We start from the raw sequence: 25,799 nt of genomic DNA, 5'->3' as shown, positions 1-25,799 counted from the left end.
ATGCAAAGTCTTTTCTTTTCAAATCTCTCTCACGGGTCACTCTTGTGTGTTTAATCTGATGCGGAAATAACTGACACTTAATTAAATGGATTACACATTGAACAATTGGGAAACACCTACATGTACTAAGACTGTTATTGCGTAAAGATGTAAGTGCACATATGCTGCAACCAGTAATGCAAGGTTTTTAATTCTCGTAACTGTCTAATTTTTTTTTTTTTTTTTTTCCCTAGTTTGCGTCACACCTAGTCAAGGTGAATTTCCCACGGGTTTGTATCCTGGATGGAGGGATCAACAAGCTGAAGCCTACTGGACTCCTGACTGTGCCCTCCCCTCAGATCTGAACCTGCACCTCAGCTCCACTTTAACAAAAGGGGCGAGAGCAAAGACTGCAAATTGCGTGATTTGAGCTGAAGTGAAGAACAAAGAACTGTCTCATCGTTTACTTTTTTTTAACACATTCTAATTAAAGCGTTATTAAAGCAAATTAAACCCAGTTTGGGTTAATCAACAAACATACCTAACAGAGCTTTTTTATTATCATTATTTTCTGTCTTAAGAATGATTGAATCTTTTTTTTTCTAGGACAGTTGCTTCGTGTTGTAGCAGCTTCACACTGATAAACTGAGCTGTGACCAATATAAATATCTTGATGTACGTCAGCAGTCTATTCTGAGTCAGCTGACCTGGGGAGCTGTGTTCTATACTCGGTAGGCGCTTAACTTGGTTCACATATACAATCTCATGCAATCCAATGCAACAGTCCTGCCATAAAGTCTACTTGATTATGATGTCTGCGCATTAATCCAAGTTTATGTGTTGGCATAGACACGGTAATAGTTAGTTGTTAGGGTTGGTGTTGTACCTAACTGTAATATATTCAGGTGTTCCCCCCTCATGCATGTAATTTGGGAGGACAAAAACAAAATAAAAAACAGCTCTAAATTGAAATTTTATATCTAAACATACGTGAAAACAGTGTTTTGTGTTATATTTTATTCTATTATGATTTATAAGAATATACACATCCCTTACGATGCAGACAGAAAGAATTAGGACTCTATGGCAGAGCTGGTGTAGTGAATGATCATTGATTGTGCAGGTGCACCAAATAAAGTGACCGCTAAATGTATGTATGTGTGAGAACAATAAGAATAACACAGTGGTTTGTGTATTACATGCATTTATCCTGTTTACATGTCACTCAATTGTCTCTACTGATTTTGTCGTGTTATAGAATTGGTTAATATCATGTTACATGTGTTTATAATTAAACCAGTTGATAAATCTGGAAGAACTGTGTAACTGTCTTTATTTTATTTGTAGTGAGCACTCTTAGTTGCATGTTAATGGTGTTGCCTTTAACAGGGGAGAATCAGGTTTTTCCTGTAGTGCCAGCTTATGATGTCAAAACCAGCTTCTTCCTGTTGTTTGGCAAGTGTTTAATACGTTGGACAATCAGAGGATCTCTGCTGCACACTCCCACAAACCTGTATTTAAAGAGCAAGTAGAGGTGCGTTCTCTCATCAAAGGAGCAGCTCTTCAAAGGAACGTCTTGGTCTCATTTGCAGGTAAGCCAGGACTAAAGACTAGTTTAATATGTGTTGTTACACTGTTATACTTTACTTGTGGTAGGTATGTTGCATTTCAATTCATCAAGTAACTGTTAACCTGGTGAGTGTGTAAAACTAATTATCATTCTCCCGACATCAGTATTCTTCTGCTTTCCAGAGAAAAAAAATGGTGGATTATGAAGTGACCGTATCCACTGCCAATGTCATTGGTGCCACCACTTTAAACAATGTCTTCATCAAGCTGGTGGGGACAGAAGGGGAGAGTGATCGCAGCTGGCTCTTAAACTTCAGAGGGCCTTTAAACTTCATCACTGCAGCTGTAAGTCAGAAATATTCTTTATGCTCAAATTTTTTTTTTTCAACTTTGACTCCAAGAATTTACAAACCCGTAAAATACCATTGTAGCAAAGCTGGTGTTTATCCTCAGATATCTTTTGAAGAAAGTTTTTATTATTCCAGGTGTCTACTTTTACTGTGACCTGCCCTGAGTCCATTGGAAAGCTGATCCTGATAGAGCTGGACAAACAGCCTCTCTTACTTTTCCCTCAAGACAATTGGTTCCCCGCTAAGGTGGAAGTGAAATCCCCTGAGGGAGACACTTACAACTTTCCTGTGTACCGCTGGATCACTGATGGCGAGGTGCAACGCTTCAGAGAGGGAGCAGGTGTGTGGACATTTGCTTTTCTTACATCCGGTTAGCTTTTCAATGAGCACTGAGAGAATATAAGAGAGACAAATTTTGCAACCTTGACTAAGCAGGCTGTGGTAAATGTATGCCAACACCAGTATATTCTACAATTAACTTCTTGCTTTTCTTCTTTCTCTAAGCTCGGAGAGCCTTTGAAGACGTCCACGCTCTTGCCAAGCACAGTCGTGAGCAAGAGCTGAACCAGCGAGAGGTCGACTACCGGTATATATACTGTATATTGTCTATTAATAGGGATATATAAACCACTATTTGACACTGATGACTTTTAAGAAACTATGTGCACTACATAAAGCTATGCCAGGATAATCCCAAACATTTGAAGTTAAGCATGTTTCCTTGCATCTCTTCAGCTCCCCTACAGCAACAACAGAGAGCAGCACCAGCTAAAGTTGGCTTATGGAGTCAGCTAACATTAAAAATGAGCTATGTGTCCAAAGCAAAGCACAAGACTTTATCTCGAGAAGCTCTTTTTGGAAACCAGGAATTTGGCCTATGCTGGGGGTATAGTAGAGTCACAACCAGACCATTAAAATCAAGGAGGGATCTCCCTTTGGTGTTGTGAGCTAGTGTTAGCTTGGCTGCTCATGCTGGTTTATTTGCTCTCTAGCGTTAGTGCTATTATCCTATTAAATGCCTAGCTAAGTTAGAGCTAGCAGAGTAACTCTAGCTTGCTTGCTTTCCTTCATTATTGCTTGTTAATTATTGTATGAGTGGTTATGTTAGTTAGCTAGGATGCCAAAATTCTTCGCAAGCTTACAAGGTCTATGATGCGAAGTTTTTAGCATTGAACATAACATCAGATTATGTAACTGTAAAAAGCAAAGGTGTATAATAAATGTGAAGCTAGTCAGTCCACTGTTAGTGTTATGGCCTGTGCCCAGGATGAGTGTGTGCACTTACAGAGTTTGACAGTAGGCTACATGCTAACTGCAGCTTCCTTAATGGCCACTTGTGCAGTTCCCTTAACAGCCATTATTTGGTTATGGTGATGTTCCAAGTTAAACTGCATATACACTGTTATCTTAATTGTACTTACTCTGATATTCTGTTTTTCCCAGCTGGGATGTGTATGCAGATGGAATACCCCACAACATGAAGGCAGACAGCCCTCTTTCTCTGCCCTGTGAGGTCCGCTTCTCCTTCACCAAGACCACGGAGTTTTTCTTCACCGCAGCCTCAGCGTAAAGTCTATGAATTCTTTTCAATACCCACCCATCTATATTAGAATGTACGGGCCTCCTTACATGTTAAAAAAAAATCATCTTGGTAAAGTTACTCTTTGATTTTATTTACCAGGCTGAGTGAGCTGCAGCTTAATGGACTGGCTGATAGCAAGGAGCAGTGGACTGATATTGAAGATATCAATCGGGTGTTCTGCTGCAAACGGACGGCCTTATCTGGTACTGTACTGTCACTTGATACTTGTTTGCATGTTAGTTCTTCGGATATTCACACTATTTTTAGTGTATTATAATTCTTAATATTCCTTAGAGAAGCCATAGGTTTCAATATTGGGGTCTTTATTTCACTCTGTCAATCGGGTAAAAATGTTACATCAGGATGTGTAACATCTTAACATGTTAAAGTTTCCTTATGTTATGTTTTGCTAAAACTAACTTTGAAACAACTAGCACCAGTGTCTAATGTTGTCTTGTATGTGACTCTGAGTTGTGAGAAACACATTTCACAAACGTTTCACAGTTTGCAAGCAGTGTTTGGCAAACTGTGGTTGTTGAGCAAGAATTCCTAGCAAAAAATTTGCAACCCATTGAAGTTAAACTCTTTTTTTTTCAGACTATGTTCAGGAACATTGGATGCAGGATTCTTTTTTCGGCTATCAGTTTCTAAATGGTAACAACCCCATGATGATCCGGCGTTGTTCACACCTGCCCGGGAACTTTCCAGTCGATGAAAATTTGCTCTTTCTCCATGGGAGTCGCCTGGAGGATGAATTTCAGGTGATTGTCTGGACGTTGATTGATCTAAAAATCAATTCGACTAATTTTTAGCCCCATTACATGTTTAATGTGGAATTGTATGTTGCATTATTGACTTTGAATATTCACGTTGATACATCCGTGTCAAGTCATTTCTCATCCTCACTAACATTTTAAACAGAAAGGCAACATGTACCTTTGTGACTACTATCGTTTGGATGGAGTGGAAGCAAACACCATCAATGACAAGAAGCAGTACTTGACGGCTCCCCTCGTCCTGCTACACAAAACACCTGATGATAAGATGATGCCAGTTGCAATTCAGGTGAGATGAGCACTCAAATATGACTTATAGTAAAGCTGTAACTTAGACACCTGATCACGGTGGCTATCATTAAACTGTAATAGGTAGGTTCCCGTGCGACAGGAAGTGTCTACCTTGCCAAAAGTGTTCTTTAACAAGACATAGCACACTTTGCAAGACGCAGCTACCATTGCTGGTATCCACATGAAGTTTTCTCTGCAAAGAAAGGCTGTTGTTATTCTTGCCTGAGCCTGAGATGTAAGAAAGTTCCTCCCATAGCCATATCCAAATTTTGAATAGGCCCACAGATGCCAACATAGTCAAGTCAGTTTTATCTATGAATGCCAAAATCTCCAATATGTCTAAAAAAGGCTAAACAACTATGCAATATAATCAAAATGTTGCAGCCATTGATACGGAGGGATACAGGAATGATTGCTCTTTAAAGACATACAGAAAATGCTAAGGGTGAAATCAATCTGATAAATGGACCGAGATTCCTCCCTTTATATTAACAAACAGTGCAAACATATATAAAGCACGCTTCCCTCTTTCACTGTGCTGGACATAAAAACAATTACAAACAGATTAGTTAAACTTCTAACCTTCTCCTGCAGCTGAAGCAGACTCCAGCAGACGACAACCCCATCTTTTACCCCTCTGATTCTGAGTACGACTGGTTGATGGCCAAGATTTTTGTGAGGAGTGCAGATTTCAACGAGCATCAGCTCAATGTTCACCTGCTGCGCACTCACCTGCTGGCAGAAGTTTTTGCTGTGTCACTGCTGCGCAATGTGCCCATGGTGCATCCACTGTACAAGGTAACTGCAAAGGAGAACACTGAACATATGAGTCATAATGTTTTTTTGTTTGTGTATTTAAGTTTTAAACTCTGCTAAATGATACTGAAACATCAAGATTTTGGACTTTGTTCACAAGTATTATTGACACTAACAGAATTTTCTTTTTTCCCCCTCAGCTCCTCATCCCCCACACCCGCTACACTCTGCAGATCAACTTCTTGGCTCGACTTGCTCTAATCTCAGAGACTGGTACTTTCACAAAAGTAAGAAAAGACCAACAAGCTCAGAAGAGCTTTAACTTACATTTTTTTTTCAATATCATGTACATTTTTTTTTGTCCCTCACAATATTCCTCATGTACTTTACTGTTCTTTAGTTTGCAGCTTCTGGTGGAGAGGGTATGTTCGCATTCCTGCAGAGATCACTGTCCTCAATTACCTACAGCTCCTTCTGCATGCCAGATGACATTGCGGAGCGCGGGCTGGAGGATGTGCCCAACTTCTACTACAGAGATGATGGACTCAAGCTTTGGAAAATCATCCACAGGTATAATAGTTACTTTACATTCTGAATTTTGTTTATTATTTGATTTTGGCCCAAAAGTGTAGAGTATTTATTGATGTGTAGTTGCCATGGCACACAATATAAAGACTTACACTTTGCTATGGTTGGTAAGACCATTCAGAGGCAGTGAAGTGCAGATTATCTGGCCTACACAGAGGCTACACATGTGGGTTAATGAGATTGCTCCAGCTGGGAGCCCCAATCCTGGCAGGAAAGCGACCTGAAAATACAAATGCAGGATTAGTGGCTACATTTTATTCCACTGAGTTCACCTGCAAATTGTGCTCCATGCTCTGGTAAATGGTCACAGCGTTGCAAACTTTGCCTGGTACTCAGACTTTGAAGCTATTTGCTACCAATCGATTATTTTAGTTTTGTTTTTTTTTGTGGTGGAGTGAGGGTTGGATTTTCCCACAACCGATCACTATCACCTGAGGTATCTGGCTGTTCTTACTTCATTTACTGTACAGAGAGTGGCTGTCAGTATTGGGTGTACAATCCAGTTTGTTAAAGGCTATTGGCTGTTGAAATAACTGAAGGTGTTCTGATGTAAGACACCTGATATAGGTCTCTAATAAACAAACAGTTAGGATTTCTTTCATCAGTGTTTCGACATAAATGGATGCCTACTGTTTCTTTGTATCAAGTCCACCTTAATATAATCTCCTCCGAACAGTAGGGGTGGGACAAAATATCAATATATTGTCAACCCGACTGGCGTGATACAATTAGCGTCTCGCTGGCGCCAAATATTTGTATTTTAATTAAAAAAGAATCCAGCTCTCGAAACAGACCTCCCTGCCTATTTGAGTCACCGCACCGTTCATCTCAATTTGTGTCAAAATCTGTGAAACTGACACCCGATTGCAGTGAATAATACATTAATTCTGCACTCCACCTTTTTAGGGGCATTTTGTATTATTCAGTTAATCAGATATCGTGTTCGTATCGTTATATGATTGTCTTGCAATATATCAATTATCATAGAATCGCTGTATCATGATTAGAGATAGACCGATATGGTTTTTTCAGGGCCGATACCGATACTGATTATTAGTAGTCAAGGAGGCCGATAACTGATATTTGGAGCCGATATTCATGTGCAGTAAAAGTTAAAATCTTGGCGTCAAAATTTCGAATAATACAAACTCCAACACTTAACTTAAATGCCTTTAAGCATATGTTTATTAAACAAACAAACAAAAAATGCAGGGAGTTCCCAGGGTCAGCAGCATCTCTTATAAAGTTAACTGAAAATTTAAATAAATAAATAAATCACTTCCTGAAGTTTTATAAAGTAAATAAAACAAAGTTAAATAATATTGGCAAAGAAATGAACTCTCTGAAAAAGGCCAATGCCGATATGCGTCAAAATGCCGAATATCGGTCTATCCCTAATCATGATATTATCATTATCGTGAGCCAAGTATCCCGTATGAGTTACCCTGCGATTCCCACCCCTACAGATACACCCCAGGAGATACGACTGCCATTCTTTAAACTAAGCTAAGATAATTGCCACCCAGCTGTATCCTCCATACTTATGACAACTGTATGGATTTATCTAAATCTCAGGCAGAAAATATGAGACCTTCCCTTTGATCCCAATTTCTATGTGGCAGAGTGTGTATTAAAAATGTAAAAGTGAAGTATGAATGTGTTTCACAGAACTTCTCCACATTTCTCAAAGCTTTGTGCAGGGAATCCTAAAATTCTACTACAAGAATGATGAAGAGGTGCAGCGAGACGATGAACTGCAGAACTGGATTACAGACATTTTTCACCATGGATTCCTCTTCGATGCAGGATCAGGTGTGCTTCAAAGACAAGCTCATTCTTAATGATGATGAATATGTACATTTATGTAGCATTGTATTCAAATTTGAACAGAAGTCAAACTTTAATTTAGACATTGAGATGTCTGTAAGTGAGGTGGGTTTTTTTCTGTATTTCTCAGGATTCCCACGGAAGTTCACCACAGTGGATGAGTTGGTCAAGTTTGTCACCATGGCGATCTTCACCTGCTCAGGACAGCACTCTGCCGTGAATAGTGGACAGGTGAATGCTTATGATCATATTTAATCTTACTACTTTTGTAGAACGGGTTAAAAGGCTTGCATTTTCCTGAGAGCTGTCGATCGCTGTATAACATCTGACTTTTGACTAGTAGTTAGGCATTGACCGCAAACAGAAGTCTACAGCCTTGTAAGAAGTTAAGTGAGGTCTAACTCGGGCACAGTGGTGCTTTGAGCTTAATGTGAGATGGCTAGCATACAATGAAAATGCTTATATGCTGACTCTTAGGAGGTTAAATGTTTTTACTTACAATTACAATCGTTATCTGAGTTTGCCATGTTAGCATGCAACATTTGCCGATGAGCAGAACACAAGTGAAACAGATTAGGCTTGTAGAAATATCATTCATCTCCGAGGTCATTTTTTCTTCAACACAATTATTGGACAAAAAGATATTTTTATCTTATGATTGCGCTAGATGAATTTGGAGTTAGGGTAAGTTAGGGGAAGGTTCATTCTGATGTAAAAATTGTGGATGCATGATGTTAGATTTTTTGCCGATATCCGATATGCCGATATTTTACAACTCATTTAGCTGATTACCAATACCGATACCGATATTCTTTTCCCGCACACCTAATTGCAGAGATCATCAACTCTCTTCTGTATTGGAATTAGCGTACAGTATAATGGTGAAACTCTTATCACATTTGTTACAACGGTCGGGGTGACGGGTCTTGAGATGGTTAATCAAGTTTGTAGTGTTGAAAGACTTTGCTTTGGCTCCTCCTCGCATCACCAAGCTGAGCAGTCATTGCAAATAGCAGTTTTGTTATCTATCTTTCGGACACTTTGAAAAACTTCCACACCACGGACATTTTGGCTTCTAACTCTCTCATGCTGCAACACATGTGACGTCATCACGCTGCGCCGCGCAGGTCTTCTTCGCGCTGAGGACATTGCACCGAGGTCGGGCATTTAATCAAGTATGCAGCAGCCCATTATTTTATCGGTTAATTATATCGGTATATATAGTTCATTTTTAAGCCGATATCGGCCGATACCGATAACGTGCCGATAATATCGTGCATCCCTTGTAAAAATGAGTGCATGAACCAAATTGAATGGTAATCCAGCAGCAAGATATTTGTGGATAAATATGGGGGTCACTGGGTCTTTGATTGTCGATGATTCATCATCTGGGGACCAGGACTGTTTTGAAATGTTTCTTCCATCCACATTTCACAGCCATAAATCCAATAGTTATTGAAATATTTCACTGTAGACACTGTAAAGGAGTTGGTCTGGCTGACAAACAGACATGGCATGGCTTCAAAATGTATTGACAGTCACCTATCAATCATTCATTCAATGCAGTATGACTACGGTGGCTGGATGCCCAACACTCCCATGACCCTGCAACTTCCTCCTCCAACCACCAAGGGGACAACGAGCCAGGCCACGATGCTGCAGACGTTCCCTGATGTCAATGTGACAGTTCAAGGCATGGCCACCATGTGGCTGCTCAGCAAGCAGTCCTCTGACTTTGTAAGTGCTCAAGACTTCATGAAAAAATGTCTGTGTGTAAATAAGTTAAACATTTAATGTTAGAGGTTATGTTAAAAAAAATCTTATATGTTTCATTGATGTCATCAGGTCCCTCTTGGCAAGTACCCAGAGGACCATTTCAGTGAGGAGATTCCACACAAGCTGATAAAGGATTTTCAAGGAGAGCTCGCAGGGTTAAGTGCAGCCATCCAAGTCAGAAACGCGTGCCTTGAAGCTCCATACACATACCTGGATCCAGCAAAGGTAGAAAATAGTGTGGCCCTCTGAAATCTGATACAGTGACCTCCTGAGCTGTTGGCCAAACAAAAGTAAGAAAGGAGAAGGTGTCTGTGTCTGTAACTGATACTTCAGTGGAAAGAATTTTAATGAGCTTTAATCAATCAATCAAATTGTATTTGTATAGCGCCAAATCATTTGTTTGTTGTATTATTTAGAGAGAGACCGAACATTTCATTACTTACTCATCCTCATTTTCTTAGTTTGTCTGTGTATATGCAGGGCATCTTATCAAAGTAGAAAGAACACAATGTGAAGCGGCTGCATCGAGAAGTTTCTCACAAACATGTTACTTCAATAAAAAGATAAGACAATCTGCACTTTGCTGTTCCTTTTTTATAATGATCTGCCTCCGCTGATGCTCAGTAGCCTTGCACTGATAAATGAAGCAACAGCTTGAACTGTGACTGACCCTGTTTGTTCTGTGCCAGTTATTTGAGTATGAATGTTTTTAAAAAAAACAATGATAAAGAAAACTGATGAAGAAACTTTCAATCATTGTTTTTGAACAAACATTATGGGCAATAGTAAAGCAAAGATGATGACTATGAATTTGAAATTACTAAAAAAAGATATTGTTACAGGAGAGTCGAGTCAAGAGAAGTTCCAAATATTGGAAATCAGGAATTCATTTGTTGTTCAATACACAGTGCCAAACAAATTACATTTGTTTTCTTAAAAATGATCAAAATTCTGCATTACTACTTACTTTATTTCAATCAGGAGAGACAGGTAAATGAAGTAAGGAAAAATATTTTTTTAACAATGATGACGTGGTAGTGAATCATGGTCAGAAGTCTTTGGCGCTCTGACTCTACGGGGAGATATGGTGAGTGAAAGGTGTCGGCCCTGAGCAGCAGCCAGATACAGTACATCCCCCCCATGGACGCACAGGTAGTGGAAGTGTTGGCTGATGATGTCGTCTGAGGCTGGTGAGATGAAGAAGACTGGGCGGTGACGGGGAGGTGGAGGGTCGTGCCTAATGACGTCCTGAGTGAACTGGAGGCAGAGAAAAGCCGTATTTAAAAAGACAGCAACAATAGGCTAACAATGAGGGTGTGTTGCAGTGCTGTTGGACAGGTGTGACCCGGTGATGAGAACAGCTGATGACTGCAGGAAAATAAGAGTGAGCATGCATGAAGGGAGTGTGAGTGTGAACTTCTTGAACATTTCACAGAAGAACGCAGGCTTACTTTTTGTAGAGTCTGAAAAAGCCTCTCTTTTATCAGGTAGGCCTATGGGCTCAAAACTTCTGATTAAAGATGTTGGGTATTGTGCTAATTACAAGCTTCATATTTCACTCTGTGATACCTGTGGAGTAGCTTAGCATAATTTACAGTTAAAAAAAATAAGAGCCTAATACAGCATCTGCCTGAAACGACTCGGTCAGCTCTGTCACTTTAAGAAACCCCGCCCCTACAAGCCCACTTTCTTCTGATTGGCCAGCTCTCTGAAGTCTGTTACTTTGTTACATCACAAAGTGTAGCGTGAAGAAAGAAACTGTGTGAAACCCGGCATTCACAGCAGCCTGCAGACTGAGCTGAGAAGCCTGGGGATTAGTCCAACATACTTTTATCTACCGATCTGAAACTTCACCCACGTTCAGTATTGACACCCAACATTGTAAAATTATATGTCTTAAAATTTGAAACAGCATAAAACCTTTATAGCTTATAGTTTAGACCAACCCATAGGTATGCCTCTATTGGCCCAGACTGCAGGGTACTCGGTGCACTGAGATCCTCATTTGACCCGTTAATATACTGTATGTTGAACTGTTATGTAACGTACCATTGTGAAATCATATCCTGAGGAGTACTTCTCATAGTTTACACCATGTCCACATACACCAAACACTATGTCTTAGAAGTGCTCATTCTCATAGTGAGTATGTGCTCCCTAAGTTTGATGAATTAGAGTTTGAGTGGAAAGAAGTGTCTGGTAGGCTGTTTCATAACAGACACCATGAGAAAAACAGGAAAACAAGAATTACTGGGATTGAAAGGAATGTGATGTTTATCAAATAACTGATATTAATGATCTGAGGAGCCCTGGATCTCCTCTTGATAAGCCAAAACATCTGGCAATGTGTATCTGGTGACCAGGCAACGAAGCACAGTGTTTCGTCAGTAGGAGGGTATAAAAGCAAGCACATTCTATGTTTGTGCAGGGTTGTTTTGCATTGGACTCATCCGAATCTGCAAGTCGTTGTTTTTGTCATTTTCTTCGGCTGATCTCTAAAGTTTATGCTACGACAGAACCACCTTGGGAGATTTTGTGCTTTCTCAGCTTGCAGGTTCTAGTGCACCATTGCTGTGGATTCCCTGTAGTCATGGGCCTGAAGGCCCCACAGGTCAGTGTGTTTGGGTTGTACACCCCAAATTCACTATTTGTAAAATAATGTTAAACTTGTGTGGAACTGCATGATACGAAAACAACAGAATGAAGTGCAATTGAATAACTGAAATGCATGGCATGAGAAGTGGAAGAGAATGACGCATGTATTTTTCCATATCCAATTATCATGTTTCCAGATTAAAGAGCCTATGTCATTCCAGCTTACATCTACTGTAGGTTAAACTTTCCACAAGTGTGTCGTCTGGAAAGAGGGATTATAAAACTAAAGGACACTTGACTCCTTCCCTCATCACAGACCTCTCTCCCTGCCCTGCAAAATGCATTTGGATGTGATGGGGTTAACACTAGCGATAGTCTCCTTTCCGTGTTAGTGCATGAGGCAAGACGTAACGCAACAGGAAAGGCTGTCACAATAAACACACGGACACACAGACGAGAGTTGCGACAGACTCTTTTTTTCCCCTAGAGCATAAAAATATCTTATCAGAAATAAAACACTTCTGTGAAAGTGCCGGCAGGTTTACAAGAACTTCAATGACATTAAACTTGAACCTTACCTGTCTGGCTATTATCAGAAGAAGAATTGGTTTATGCTTTTATATCTTTAAACAGCAAAGAAAGACCCCATTGTTTTTCTGCACAGAGATACTGCAACATTAACCTCAACAGTTTAGTGTCTGCTGAAGCATTATGGTTTGTCAACATGCATAAGGTGGTTTATGCACTTGCACTTTTGCACTTCATTGCACATATTATATCTATGTTACTTATTATCTTTCCCAACTGTTGTAGATACTTTGTTGTACTTTGAGAGATAGTTTCAATTTGACCTTTAACCTTATGTGTTGCAGTTCAAAAGGTTCTGCACACTTGAAATTGAATTATAAACTGTAAAAAACAAATGACTGTACTGGGATGAAACACATTAATGCTGTTTGTTAATCATATTTTTTTCAAACTTCCGCAAGTCCATACTTACCTAGAGTCCACAGGTTGAGACTCATCTATCTCATGAAATTTATTGAGAAAAAAAATGAATGCCCTCTTATCTCCCACCTCGTCCCCCACCCTCCACCCCTTGCCTGCATTTTTAGCTTTTTAAAAAAACAAATGCAGTGGGTGGAGTTGACTCAGACTGGATATCTGGATATGGTTAACTGTAATGTTCTCCAGATATACATGCATCACTGACACACCCCTGTTCCTGTTGTGTATGTATAAAAGGAAAGGCAAACACTGCAGACGACTGGTTTCTGAAGATCGCATGTAAGGTAAGAAGGTTAGGGATGTCAGCTGTAAGCATTTGCACAATTATAGTTAAACTTTTAATGTTATTAACTGTGGTTATTATCTTTCTGTATTCTCTACCAGGGTTCACCTGCTCCTCAAAGCCAAAATGGTGAAGTATGAAGTGAATGTAAGCACTTGTAACCTCGCTCAGGCCACCACCACAAACAATGTCTTCCTGAAGCTGGTGGGCACAGATGGGGAGAGTAAGCGCACCTGGCTTGCAAGCATTAAAGGGGCTGCCACCTTCTTCGCGGGAACAGTGAGTCTGCATTATGCCTGGATTTGAATTTTGAGTTGAAAATTGAGTTGTTCTGTAAAAAACACATTTTGTATGTTATTCTCAAAATTCAGATTTTTTTTACCTTTTCTCCTCATTTCATGCATCCTAAAAGCGCTGTTAGAGTATGTTCAGAATCACCATTAATACAACCTATTATGGTCCTTTGTTTGACATTATCATTGTATTTTGATCTGCATTTAAAAAGATTAAAAATGAGTATCAAATTAAAAACGGCAAGTCAATGTGTTAACTGCTAAATGATTTTATCTTAGTCTCTGTATGTCTTTGCCAAGTAGAGACTCTCTGCACTATTTGCAATGTACGCAGCTTGATGCCAACCCTTCTCTGCATAAGTACCACTTTAGGTACAAAGAAATAGACTTAATTTGAACAAAATTGTAATTGCAAATGTACCTGTGTCCCCACTGGCTGTGCAAGTGTCTGCAAACTGAGCACAGCGCCTCTCTCACCTTCTCTTTGTCTGTGTGCAGGATACATCGTTTTCTATTTGCTGCCCCACCTCTCTCGGAAGGCTGGTGCTGATTGAGATTGACAAACAGCGTCTCCCATTGTTTCCAGAAGACTCCTGGTTCCCCAGCAAGATTAGAGTGAAGTCCCCAGAGGGAGACACCTACAACTTTCCCATCTACCGCTGGATCTCTGATAGCGAGGTTCACCTGTTCAGAGAAGGGACAGGTTTGTGGATCTATACTCATACTAGCATCCCAAGCATAAGACAGCAGGACATTCTTACATATATCATATTTTTCCTTAGCTCTACGCATCTTTGATGATGATCATCATCTGGGCAAGTACAGCAGAGAAAAGGAGCTGAAGCTGAGGGAGACACTGTACAGGTGTGTTTATGTATTATCGCCTGCAGTCCTCAAAACCAAAAGTTTAGGGGCCATTTTAAACCATTTAAATTCTTGTGAGAACATATGTTGTTTTATGCTGTGCTTTGACTAGAATTATAAATTGCTGTCCTTTAACAGTGGATTCCATTTTTTTCTAGCTGGGATGTATATAAAGAGGGTCTGTCTCACTGCATGAAAGCAGACAACCCTCTTTGTCTGCCTTGTGAGGTCCGCTTCTCTTTCACCAAAACTAAAGAGTTTGTCTTGACTGCATCTTCTGGGTGAGGTCCTCAATGTTACCAGAAAGTAGTTTCTCAAATCCTGAAGGCGATTAATCTTGACAGAACCTGCCTAAACACATAAACCTTTAAGAACTATAAACAAAAAACAAGGTTGTCTAAGTGAATGTTGTTGTTTATTTCTTGATTTCCAAGCCTGGTAGAGCTGAATTTGAAGGGACTGTCTTTTTGCCAGAAGAACTGGACTGACATTAACGCCATAAGCAAAGTTTTCTGCAACAAAAAAACGGACATATCAGGTACAACTTTGAGTGCATGACACTGGAATATTAAGAAATCCTTTGATTTTTTTTAGTCACCCTATAACAATATACTGTCTTTCAAGAACATGTCAGTTATTTATTATGTTTTAAAGCTTCATTAACCACTGTTGATTGCTCTACGAATGTTGTACGTGATATGTGTGTGTGACTTTTACACAAATGAAGTTCCTAAAAGATAAATAAAGTTATATGAATTGAATTCATACACATGTGGTAACTCCTGCTTTCATTCCAGAATATGTCCGGCAACACTGGAAGGAGGATGCCTTTTTTGGCTACCAGTATCTTAATGGTGTCAACCCCAGCTTGATCCAGCGATGTTCAGCCCTGCCCGGGAACTTCACTGTCACTGATGAGATGGTGTTTCTCCGTGGTGGAGGTAGCCTAACTGATGAAATGCAGGTATTTTAATTACATTTTTTTGCATACAAATTCAGAACTAGGTGGAGTTCTTTAAACAGTTTGAATTCAGATACAAAGCAAAAACGAGTACATTTATCCTAAACAAATACAAGTACAGAACAGGCTGCAATGCAGTTCTTTATAGAAGTCCATTTCAGTGCTGTAATATGTTTAATGTGTATTTTTCCTGTTATATTTCCATGTCTTATCCTGGCTAAATGTAAAGATTATAATTGTGCTTATACTTCACCAGAAAGGCAACATATTCCTGTGCGACTACAAGCGCTTGGATGGAGTGAAACCAAATGTTATCAATGGGAAGAAGCAGTACTTGATGGCTCCCCTCGTCCTGCTCCACAAAACACCTGACGATAAGCTGATGCCAATTGCTATTCAGGTAAGACCAACCAATGTTCAATATAAATTTCAGTGAAAGATAGTTTTGAGATGGCTTGTGGGCCTACCACCCGCAGGGAAAGGCAAGGGGGTCTGGTGCAATGGAAGCTAGGCGGCAAGCAAAGACAGGGACCTTGGCATGCTGTTCCCCGGTATTGCACTCTTGATCTTGGAAGGTTGAACGTCACTTGCCTGTGCAGGGAAGAAAACAGATTTGGTGTGGGAGATGGAGCGTTACTAACAAGTTAAAGATTTGCCCAGATGTTGGACTTTGTTAAGCTGTCTTGGCTGACAAGCCTCTTCAGTGTCGCATGGAGGTCTGTGCCTGTGGAATGTAGACTGGGGGTAGTGGTTCCTAATTTTGAAAAGGGTGACTCGAGGGAGTAGTCCAACTATTGGGCCATCACACTACTCAGCCTGAAGAGTCAGAAATGTATCTCTGGTTTTTGCAGATGATGTGGTTCTGTTGTTGTTTCATCAAGCTGTGACCTCCAGCATGCATTGGGGCTGTTTGCGGCTTCTGAAGCGGTTGGGATGAGAGTCAGCACCTTCAAGTCTGAGGCCATGGTTCTCTACCAGAAAATGGGGGATTGCTCCCTCCTGTTGGGGAGTGATTATCTACCTCAAGTTAAAGAGTTCAAGTATCTCAGGCTATTGTTCACAAGTGTGGGTAAAATGGAATGTGAGATTGCCAGACGGGTTGGTGCAGCATCAGCAGTAGTGCAAGGTCTCTTAGCTCAGATAGGGTAAGGAACTCAGACATTAGGAGGGAACTCAGGGTAGGACCACTTCACCCTAACATCGAACAGAGCCAGTTGAGGTTTTTCAGCCATCTGATAAGGATGCCTCCTGGGCGCCCCCCAGTGTAGGTCTTCTGGGCAAGTCCAAATGGGAGGAGACCCCGGGGTAGACCAAGATCTTGCTGTAGGGATGATGTATCCCAACTGGCCCGGAAAGCCTCGGGAAAAGGCTGGGGAGAGGGAGGTCTGGGTTTACTTGCTCAGCCTGTTGCCACCATGACCCGGCCCTGGATAAGCAGAAGAAAATAGATGGCTGGATGGATAGTTTTGAGATTTACTGCTAGATTAAAATAACTTTGTTAACTTAATAAAGCACAGTACAATTATGACCTGGTTTAAAATGTTTAAACATTAAACATTTACTTTAAATTCAGCACATTAATCATCAATATTTAATCTTTCCTGTAGCTGAAGCAGACTCCAGCAGACGACAACCCCATCTTTTTTCCTTCTGATTCTGAGTACGACTGGTTGATGGCCAAGATTTTTGTGAGAAGTGCAGATTTCAACGAGCATCAGCTGAATGTTCACCTGCTGCGCACTCACCTGCTGGCAGAGGTTTTTGCTGTGTCACTGCTGCGCAATATGCCCATGGTGCATCCACTGTACAAGGTAACTGCAAAGGAGAACACTGGACTTTTTTTTTTTTTTTTTTTTTTACATCTCGCTGATTTTTGTTTGAAGTTGATGAACGCTAATGTTTAAGTGTGTATTCAACATTTCTAAATTGTTTAGAAACATCAAGTTGTCTGACTTTTTTAAAAGTGAAAGTGTTATTGAGTTTGACAGAGTTCAATCTTTCCCACAGCTCCTCATCCCCCACACTCGCTACACCCTGCAGATCAACTTCTTGGCTCGACTTGCTCTAATCTCAGAGACTGGTGTTTTCACACAAGTAAGAAAAGACCAACAAGCTCAGAAGAGCTTAAACTTACTTTTTTTTTTTCAATATCATGTGAATTTTTTGTCCCTCACAATATTCCTCCATACTTTACTGTTCTTAAGTTTGCAGCTTCTGGTGGAGAGGGTATGTACGCTATCCTGAAGAAATCAGTGTCCTCCATGACCTACAGCTCCCTCTGCATGCCAGATGACATTGCCGAGCGTGGGCTGGAGGATGTGCCCAACTTCTACTACAGAGATGATGGACTCAAGCTTTGGGATATCATCCACAGGTTCTGTCGGCTTTGACCTTGCAAACATACATTTCTAATTTAAATCTGCAGTATTATAGCATTTATTGCCACATTTTCAGCCCAAGTTATTGTAGTTTTGTTTGCAATAAATATATTTCTACAGTTCGTCATAATGCAACGGTCCTGGTTTAGTTCATTCCTTCTCTCACTGTCAGGAACAACTAGTGCCAGAAGGTCTCCACGGTGCCCAGGTGCCCAAAAAGTGATGTGTTTTACATATTCAGAAAACACGCCAGTGAACTGAGTCAGGCTCCGTGGGCTGTACTGAAATGTAGTAGGCAGCTCTGCATAAACTGGCCTCACCACCTTCAACAAATAATGTTCAGAAAGTCAAAGCGACATCCAATAATATGAACAAGCTTCTTTTTTTAATGGCAGGAACCTAAAATGCAGCAGAAACAATGGTTTAATATTTGATAAACACAATAAAACTCCAAACTCAACCCCCCAAAGAGTAACACAACTTTAACTTGGAACCTAAGGCATTGTTAACGAGGCATGTAGTTTCTTGTTTCCACTGTATGCTGATATGCTGTATGGCAACAACAGGGGGCTTCTCAAAAGGAGAGTTGAACTGTATTCCCGTTATTATTTGTAATGTGACAAGAGTGTTCCTGAAGGATGTCAAAGTAATGATACAAATTGTAAAAAGGGCTGCAGGGGAGTGGTCTATACCCTGATTAGAATTTGTCTCAATGTTGAAGTTAAATTAAATCAGAGTTGTACGTTTCTTAAAGGTTTGTGAAGGGAGTGCTGGGCCACTACTACACAACAGACTCTGAGGTTTGCCTAGACTCTGAACTGCATAAGTGGATACGAGACATCTTTGAACATGGATTCTTGTCCCAGGCGTTCACAGGTATGCTTAAAGTAAAGCTTGTGTTTTATTGTTTAGTAACTCTATTATATATTTATGCAATTCTGTCATTATACATCTCTCTTGTTTATGCCTTTTCAGGAATCCCTCAAAGTTTTAGCACAGTCGATGAGCTGGTGAAGTTTGTAACCATGGTGATTTTCACTGGCTCGGGCCAGCACTCTGCCGTCAACACAGGACAGGTGAATCGCTTTCTTTTATTGTATAAGCTTAGTTAAGGATAAAATATGACACTTCACAAACAAAACACAAATAATTTTGATAGAATTCTGATATAATTTCCATCTCAAAGACGTTGTTTTAACTTGATGCTAATCATAATCTTCGTCAATGACTTGTTCTGTATTTTTAGTATGACTACGGTGGCTGGATGCCAAACACTCCCATCTCCCTGCAACTTCCTCCACCGACCTCCAAGGGGACAACAAGCGAGGAGAGGATGCTGCAAACCTTCCCTGATGTCAACACAACAGTTCAGGGGATGTCCACCATGTGGCTGCTCAGCAAGCAGTCCTCGGACTTTGTAAGTACACGAAGACTATATGTAATATAACAGCTATCAAAGTAATGTTTGGAGTATTAAAATACTGCTGCAGTTATTATAGCTCACACTACTTCTGATTATGTCGTACTTCAATAGTTCAGCATGCGTTCGTCTTGTAACTTTTCAAAGTTAAATTGAAACCTTGTGTAAGAAATGAAACAAACCATGACAATATTATATCTGTCGACTTGTTTTTCACCTCGTTAACACGTTACATTTTTTCAGGTCGCTCTCGGCGTGTACCCAGAGGAGCATTTCTTTGAGGAGGTTCCCTGCAAGCTAATCAGGGACTTTCAAGGAGAACTTGAAGTTTTAAGTACACTCATCAAAAACAGAAACAAGGGTCTGGATATCCCGTACACATACATGGACCCTGCAGTGGTGGAAAACAGTGTGGCCATTTAAATCTTCCAGTGAATGAGGGTGTGACCTCCTTCCTGACTGTGTCTATGGACAGTTTGCTGATTAAGCCTCTCTATTAACCCCCACAGGGCTGGCGTCCTCATGAGGGAATCCTAATTAGCCTAGTTAGTCTTTCAACTGATTTGATTCCACTCTTTATATTGTGCTTGTACCATGGTTGTCTGAAGCTTACTTCAAATATTCTAATGGCAACTTTGCCAGTGGGCAAACTCACTCAATCAATTTCAATCATTTGTATGCAAGTAACAAGTCTGCTCAACACAACGCTTACAATCAGGAAAGCTTTTTCTTTTTGCTGCTATTGCAGAGAATCATTTTTTTGTCGGAAATATGTGAGCATATCAGCCCCAAAGGCAGTCATCTCGAACTATTTGACACTTGTTGACCCCATGTAGCTGATTTTAGCTCCAGTCTTGTGCTGATTTCTGTGCCTCATTTGTTGATAAGGTTCTGCTATTATGTCAACTTAAACCTGCACTATTGTGACATGATAATGTAACTTTTTCTATAATAAAACCAGATGAAACTGCATAAATATATCACATTGACTCTGCTTTATACAATCGTCAGCAGTAATGTAACAAAGGGTTAAATTAGCTAGGTGCTAATCAAGGTAGTCCTTCAAAATGTCATCTTAATTCTTCTTTAAGTCTGCTGCTTAGATGCTTAAAACATTGTCATCACAAAAAGATTGAATAAGATGGATTTGGAGCCGATTAGATGCTCTTCTGCATAACATTTTTTATATGTACTGTGTGTTATTCCCTCAGTAGCAGCTACTGCAATCAAGGCCAACAAAGCCTTTTAGGAATCTACATTTAGCTCTTGTGTCTGATGCAACTTGTTACAGTGCAGCCTATGCACAACCCTGTAGAGCCTCAGTCCTCTAAAGCCCTCCTTTGTAAATTCCACAGAAACCTCTGCCAACAACAAAAAACTTCAAATGACTCCTATCAAGAGTTCATGTCTGACAAGTTCCTCACAGTGGTCTCTTTCAACATCTAACTGTTTCCCCAATTCATTTCTGCTTTTTCGGTCCTTTGAGGACACCAAAGGGGCTGCAGGGGAGTGTGATCAGGTCATCTGCGATAGGGGCAAAATGTTTTTTTTTTAACACTGATGGATTCATCTATAATTTGTTGATCGTACTCTAGATTTATAAATGTATTTGCTTATGAACACTCAAACTATAAATTAGAATCTACAAAGGCAGCTGGGTACGGTTGCCAAGACTGACCAGACTGCTCTTGAACAGCTGCAGTAAAAGACGGACAGGCAGCAGGTCAGCAAAGTGGCACTCAAGAGAAAAGATTAATTGTGGTTGAATGTCCTTCACAGTTCTATGTGATGTGACACTGAGCACTTTGAATAATGAGAGAATATTTAAATGCTAACACAAAAGGTCTTGTTATAATTCAGTAAAGAGTCATTCATTGGTTTCCAACACGTTGAGGTTTAAAGGTAACCCTCGCTTGTCCTTGTTTGCCTTCTTTTTATGCACCATGAAGAACATCAATACAGTTGAGCTCAGGAGACATCCCCTCATGTTACACTTCATCTTTTATCTCCTCTAATGGATTTCTTGTTTCCATGTTACAAGTCCAATTATATGTGTGTATGTGTGCATGTTTGTAAGATATACAAGAGCAACAATCTGATTTTGGTACCCTTCTCTTAGAAACAATGGGGGCGAATACAAAGAGGAATACACACACATAAACACTCACCTATATACAAGCAAATACACACAATTGTGTTAGTTATAGCCTCGGGCACTTTTAGATCTCTCTCTGCTCTGGTGGTTTATCTTAATAAAGAGTCTGTTTGCCTGCCCCTTTGTCCCAAATCTGGTGCCCCGAGGGGAAATGAGGATTTTTCGTTAAAGGTATTTCATCACAGGTCAGTGACAGGACTTTGGAGAATCATCTGTTTGGAGGCTGATCTAATATCAAAAGTGCAGACCTTAACTTAGCAAAGACAGATTTGATTCATTTTCTGCTTTCTATTTGTGTGTGTGTGTTTGTGTGTGTGTGTGTGTGTGTGAGAGAGAGAGAGAGAGACAGAGAGAGAGAGAGCAAGCCAGTTATAGAAGCAAGAGAGGAAGAGAGAGAGACGTTATCCATGATCACTGTCCTTTTAGAGGTCATCAGACCATTTCCTCTCAGCCAGAAGCCTACACTCACACTCCAGAGTTCACCAAAGATGAACTTGCAAAAAAACTTTATGCAGGTTTGAAGCTGACCTGAGAGGAACATCCTCTGATTTAATTGTTTCCACTTACAAGGTGAGAGCTAAGAACTCCACTAAGTGCTTTTTTATACATATATTGTACCATAAGACAGAAAGAAATACCAGACAGGCTGTGTTTATGTCAGACAATTTGACCCTGTTAGGTCAAAGGCAAGAGTTAACTAAATCATGTGAAGGATGTGGATTGTAGTGGTATAGCAATTAAATATACTCTGCACTCTCTTTTATATTGGTGATCGAATTAATGACTGGAACTGTGTTTGAGGTCTCCTATTATTCAGTTTTATCACCTACCTGCCAGCCTTCAGACACGAGTATGCCCCATGGCCACCATATAAATAAAGAGAATGTATCTTTGAATGTCTGTGAGGAATATGAAATATTGAATCAAAGTGTGCGTCCTTCTGCCTTTTACCAGCCTGAAAGATTGGAAGTGGTCTGCGCTCAATCATCAGGTCGCGCCTGTCATCTACAAAGGACATTTTGTCTCTTCCTTTTATTTAGAAAATGTTATGTGCTGTGAAAGATTCAGTGCCCTCCAGTGAATTTATTCACATCAAATCTCTCACCAATTATTTTTGCATCAAATTAAAACAGATGACCTGATCCTTTAAGCTTTTCATTTGCATTAAATTAACAAGGCCTGGTGCATACTTCTACATTTTCTTGAATAAAGTTTTTGTCATTCTCTCATCCGTTTGTGAACTCACTTGTTGGGATGCAGCAGTACACAGTAATTGGATTTTGTTTTGAAACTGATACCATTCAAATCAAACACCATAACCCTGACCCTGACTCCCTAACCCTCGCCCTCTAAGCATAACCCCAACCCTAACCCTCTAACTCTAACCCTAATACTGGCCCTAAAACTAAACCCCAACCCTTACCCAAAACCCCTAACCCTGGCCCCAACACCAAATCCCAACCCTTGGCCAAAACCTGTTACTCTTACACTGGCCCCAACATGAAAATCCAACCCTTACCCCAAACCTTTAACCCAAACACTGCCCCAACATGAAAATCCAAACCCTTATCCAAAACCCTTTACCCTAACACTGGCCCCAAAACCAAACCCTTATCCAAAACCCTTAACTCTAACACTGGTCCCAACATGAAAACCCAACCCTTATCTAAAACCCTTTACCCTAACACTGGCCCCAAAACCAAACCCTTATCCAAAACCCTTAACTCTAACACTGGTCCCAACATGAAAACCCAACCCTTATCTAAAACCCTTTACCCTAACACTGGTCCAAAAACCAAACCCTTATCCAAAACCCTTCACCCTAACACTTGTCCCAACATGAAAACCAAACCCTTATCCAAAACCCTTAACTCTAACACTGGTCCCAACATGAAAACCCAACCCTTATCCAAAACCCTTTACCCTAACACTGGTCCAAAAACCAAACCCTTATCCAAAACCCTTCACCCTAACACTTGTCCCAACATGAAAACCCAACCCTTGTCCAAAATCCTTAACCCTAACACTGGCCCCAAAACCAAACCTCAACCCTTATCCAAAACCCTTAACCCTAACACTGGCCCCAAAACCAAACCCTTACCCAAAACCCTTAACCCTAACACCTGGCCCAAAAACAAACCCAACCCTTATCCAAAACCCTTAACCCTAACACAGGCCCCATAACCAAACCTCAACCCTTATCCAAAACCCTTAACCCTAACACTGGCCCCAAAACCAAACCCTTACCCAAAACCCTTAACCCTAACACCTGGCCCAAAAACAAACCCAACCCTTATCCAAAACCCTTAACTCCAACACTGGCCCCAACATGAAAACCCAACCCTTAACCCTAACACTGGCCCCGTAACCAAACCCCAACCTCAACCCCAAACATAACCTTTACCTCTAACATTTTGAATATTATTACCCAGTCCAGGTTCTAAGGACAGTTGTTGGAAGTTCTTGCATCATTATATTTAAGGTATTTAGCTTTTACATTGCACAGTTATAGTTTTGTCACCACCAAATTATGTTATTCACAAAAACATAATTAATGTATTTAATGTATATTTTAAATTAAAAAAGAGTTGTAAAGATTATGAAATCCATATTAATTTCTTAAAAGGTCGTCCTCTTCTTCTCTTCCTCTAAGTTGGAGGACTGCTATCTTTTATGGCCTCACCTGCTGTTGATAATCATGTGCTCTTTGCCTGCATGTGTGTCCTCATACAAAGAGTACAGTGCAAACTGCTTATTAAAACATAGCTCGACAGCGCCCCTCGTAGTCAAAAACTCATCAGGATATACAGCAAGTCTTACTTCAGCTGCTTTTGTGTTACTGTCACACACTAGAATCAGGGGAAAAAAATCAATCTTTGTTTCATAATTTATCACTCAAATGTATTTTTATTTACATACTGGTCTGAATAAATCTGAATTTGGTGAATGCACCCATGCATACAGAAAACCTTAATAGTCCAGCCGATGCCCTTCATTATCACAGCATACAGTAGGCGTATGTGCTTTGCGAGTTACAGACATAGCATTATACCAGAACACATGAACATATACGTTTTGTGCACTTTACACACAAGGTTTCCATCTGTATACATCTTATTTAATTAAAAGTTAAAATAAAAATCCAATTATTTCTCATGTATGAAATTACACAACGTATAAACCACACAACAAATGGGATTGTAGAACTTTAGAGTATGTACACACAACTACATTTACAATAATACAATTTGTGAAAGCCTAAAAAGTTGTTGGTTTTTCTTCTTTGTAACAAACTGCACTTAATATAACAAAGCACATACTGTATAATAGAAAGTAACTGTTGATCTGAAAGTGTTAAAAATCATACAATGATTCTGTTTGACGTATTTCAAGTATCTGAGAAAGAAAACATGACTGTGGAGCGATTCAACAATTTTAGGCAGCTTCAATAAAAGACCAGGGCAGGAGAGGTGGTAATTTTAACCCTTTCCTACCAAACAGATCTCTGAAATACTGTGACAACAAAATAAAAGCATTGTTCTGTCAGTCACAAGTGTGTTATATAAGAGCTGAAATTAGACCAACAAAAATAAAGCAAAGCTGTCATTAAAGTTTGTACTTTGGATAAATCTGGGTGGCTAATTATGACAAATACAATTTGTCTATAATAAATCTCTAACCCTTAAAGAAATATATACCATCATTGATATTCTGCTGATCAATACACTCACAAAATGCACCCCAGGCCACGTCTTCTAACATCAAGCCAATAAAAAGAAATAGCTGGTGGTGAAATGAAAAAAAGCAAGGCAAAAGCAGACTCCTAGTCGAGGGAGCGATCCTCTCTCCAGGAAGAAATGAAGTGAGTGAGGCTCTCTCAGCGGTGTGGCTGGAGGGCTGCCGGGGCTGTTAGGTGGAGCACATTTCCATTGTAAGTAGGTACATGCAGGTTTCAGAGTAACAAGCTGATGGAGTGAACAGGAGGAGGAGAAGATGGGGGGTGTTCTGCTGGGACCCGACCATGATATTTGATTCAGTCTTTCTATTCATGGTCGGTCTAGAAGGAGAAACCCACGGTTCTGCAGACACAAATTTCTGTTCACACGACGGCTGGGATGAGCGGCAGAGGTGCGGGTGGAGGCAGAGTGAGGGGTTGTCAAAACAGAGTCAGTTCTCTTTGAGATGATTTCCCTCTTTGTTTCTTGTTTCTGCCTTTCACTGTTCTGTCAGTCAGAGTCTCCTCAGATTGTGCTCCTCTGAGCAGGAGTCTTTCCTCAGGGTGATGTCGTCCACGGCCATCTCGCCGCTCCGGCCTCGCCCGCGCTCCCCCTTCAGGATGACCTGGGGA

At 40.3% G+C, this 25,799-nt stretch overlaps 4 protein-coding genes across 5 annotated transcripts in view; 3 read left to right on the top strand and 1 right to left on the bottom strand.

Moving 5' to 3' along the window:
- Window positions 1-1,287, top strand: part of tbck (TBC1 domain containing kinase) — a 55,399-nt gene extending 54,112 nt beyond the window's left edge. Inside the window, exon 26 of the mRNA XM_069666686.1 lies at window positions 234-1,287. Coding sequence (XP_069522787.1) covers window positions 234-344 — 111 coding nt within the window. The 3' untranslated portion in view covers window positions 345-1,287. The remainder of the gene's footprint in view (window positions 1-233) is intronic.
- Window positions 1,288-1,543: 256 nt separating this feature from the next.
- LOC138595320 (arachidonate 12-lipoxygenase, 12R-type-like) lies at window positions 1,544-10,017 on the top strand. Its single transcript, XM_069666688.1, has 15 exons — window positions 1,544-1,571; window positions 1,714-1,893; window positions 2,034-2,238; window positions 2,403-2,484; window positions 3,342-3,464; window positions 3,580-3,683; window positions 4,078-4,241; window positions 4,402-4,545; window positions 5,142-5,345; window positions 5,504-5,590; window positions 5,704-5,873; window positions 7,582-7,703; window positions 7,849-7,949; window positions 9,285-9,455; window positions 9,564-10,017. The coding sequence occupies exons 2-15, from the start codon at window positions 1,741-1,743 to the stop codon at window positions 9,741-9,743; spliced, it is 2,010 nt and encodes a 669-aa protein (XP_069522789.1). The 5' UTR covers window positions 1,544-1,571; window positions 1,714-1,740; the 3' UTR covers window positions 9,744-10,017.
- A 1,941-nt stretch (window positions 10,018-11,958) lies between these two features.
- LOC138595319 (polyunsaturated fatty acid lipoxygenase ALOX15B-like) lies at window positions 11,959-20,266 on the top strand. Its single transcript, XM_069666687.1, has 16 exons — window positions 11,959-12,105; window positions 13,335-13,381; window positions 13,482-13,659; window positions 14,172-14,376; window positions 14,456-14,537; window positions 14,696-14,818; window positions 14,972-15,075; window positions 15,335-15,501; window positions 15,755-15,898; window positions 17,106-17,309; window positions 17,506-17,592; window positions 17,703-17,872; window positions 18,631-18,752; window positions 18,852-18,952; window positions 19,123-19,293; window positions 19,540-20,266. Exons 3-16 carry the CDS (start codon window positions 13,507-13,509, stop codon window positions 19,717-19,719), a joined length of 2,013 nt encoding a protein of 670 aa, XP_069522788.1. The 5' UTR covers window positions 11,959-12,105; window positions 13,335-13,381; window positions 13,482-13,506; the 3' UTR covers window positions 19,720-20,266.
- A 4,080-nt stretch (window positions 20,267-24,346) lies between these two features.
- Window positions 24,347-25,799, bottom strand: part of npnta (nephronectin a) — a 61,033-nt gene continuing 59,580 nt past the window's right edge. For both annotated transcript variants that reach the window (XM_069666036.1, XM_069666037.1), the window contains one exon: window positions 24,347-25,792. In XM_069666036.1, coding sequence (XP_069522137.1) covers window positions 25,682-25,792 — 111 coding nt within the window. In that variant the 3' untranslated portion in view covers window positions 24,347-25,681. The remainder of the gene's footprint in view (window positions 25,793-25,799) is intronic.

This window comes from Semicossyphus pulcher, unplaced genomic scaffold (assembly GCF_022749685.1).
Source record: "Semicossyphus pulcher isolate SPU_LCO1_2020_fin unplaced genomic scaffold, fSemPul1.0.p SCAF_17, whole genome shotgun sequence".
Classification (NCBI taxonomy): Eukaryota; Metazoa; Chordata; class Actinopteri; order Labriformes; family Labridae; genus Semicossyphus; species Semicossyphus pulcher.
The sequence above is the reverse complement of the archived record's forward strand: the minus strand, read 5'-3'. Positions and strand labels throughout refer to the sequence as shown.

Bases quoted from the DNA above. Each gene is read 5' to 3' on its own strand.
- LOC138595320 (XM_069666688.1), top strand. From the start codon at position 1,741: ATGGTGGATTATGAAGTGACCGTATCCACTGCCAATGTCATTGGTGCC. The intron at 2,485-3,341 runs GTATATATACTG...TGTTTTTCCCAG, and splicing joins CAGCGAGAGGTCGACTACCG to CTGGGATGTGTATGCAGATG. The intron at 7,704-7,848 runs GTGTGCTTCAAA...TGTATTTCTCAG, and splicing joins CCTCTTCGATGCAGGATCAG to GATTCCCACGGAAGTTCACC.
- LOC138595319 (XM_069666687.1), top strand. From the start codon at position 13,507: ATGGTGAAGTATGAAGTGAATGTAAGCACTTGTAACCTCGCTCAGGCC. The intron at 14,538-14,695 runs GTGTGTTTATGT...ATTTTTTTCTAG, and splicing joins CTGAGGGAGACACTGTACAG to CTGGGATGTATATAAAGAGG. The intron at 15,076-15,334 runs GTACAACTTTGA...CTTTCATTCCAG, and splicing joins CAAAAAAACGGACATATCAG to AATATGTCCGGCAACACTGG.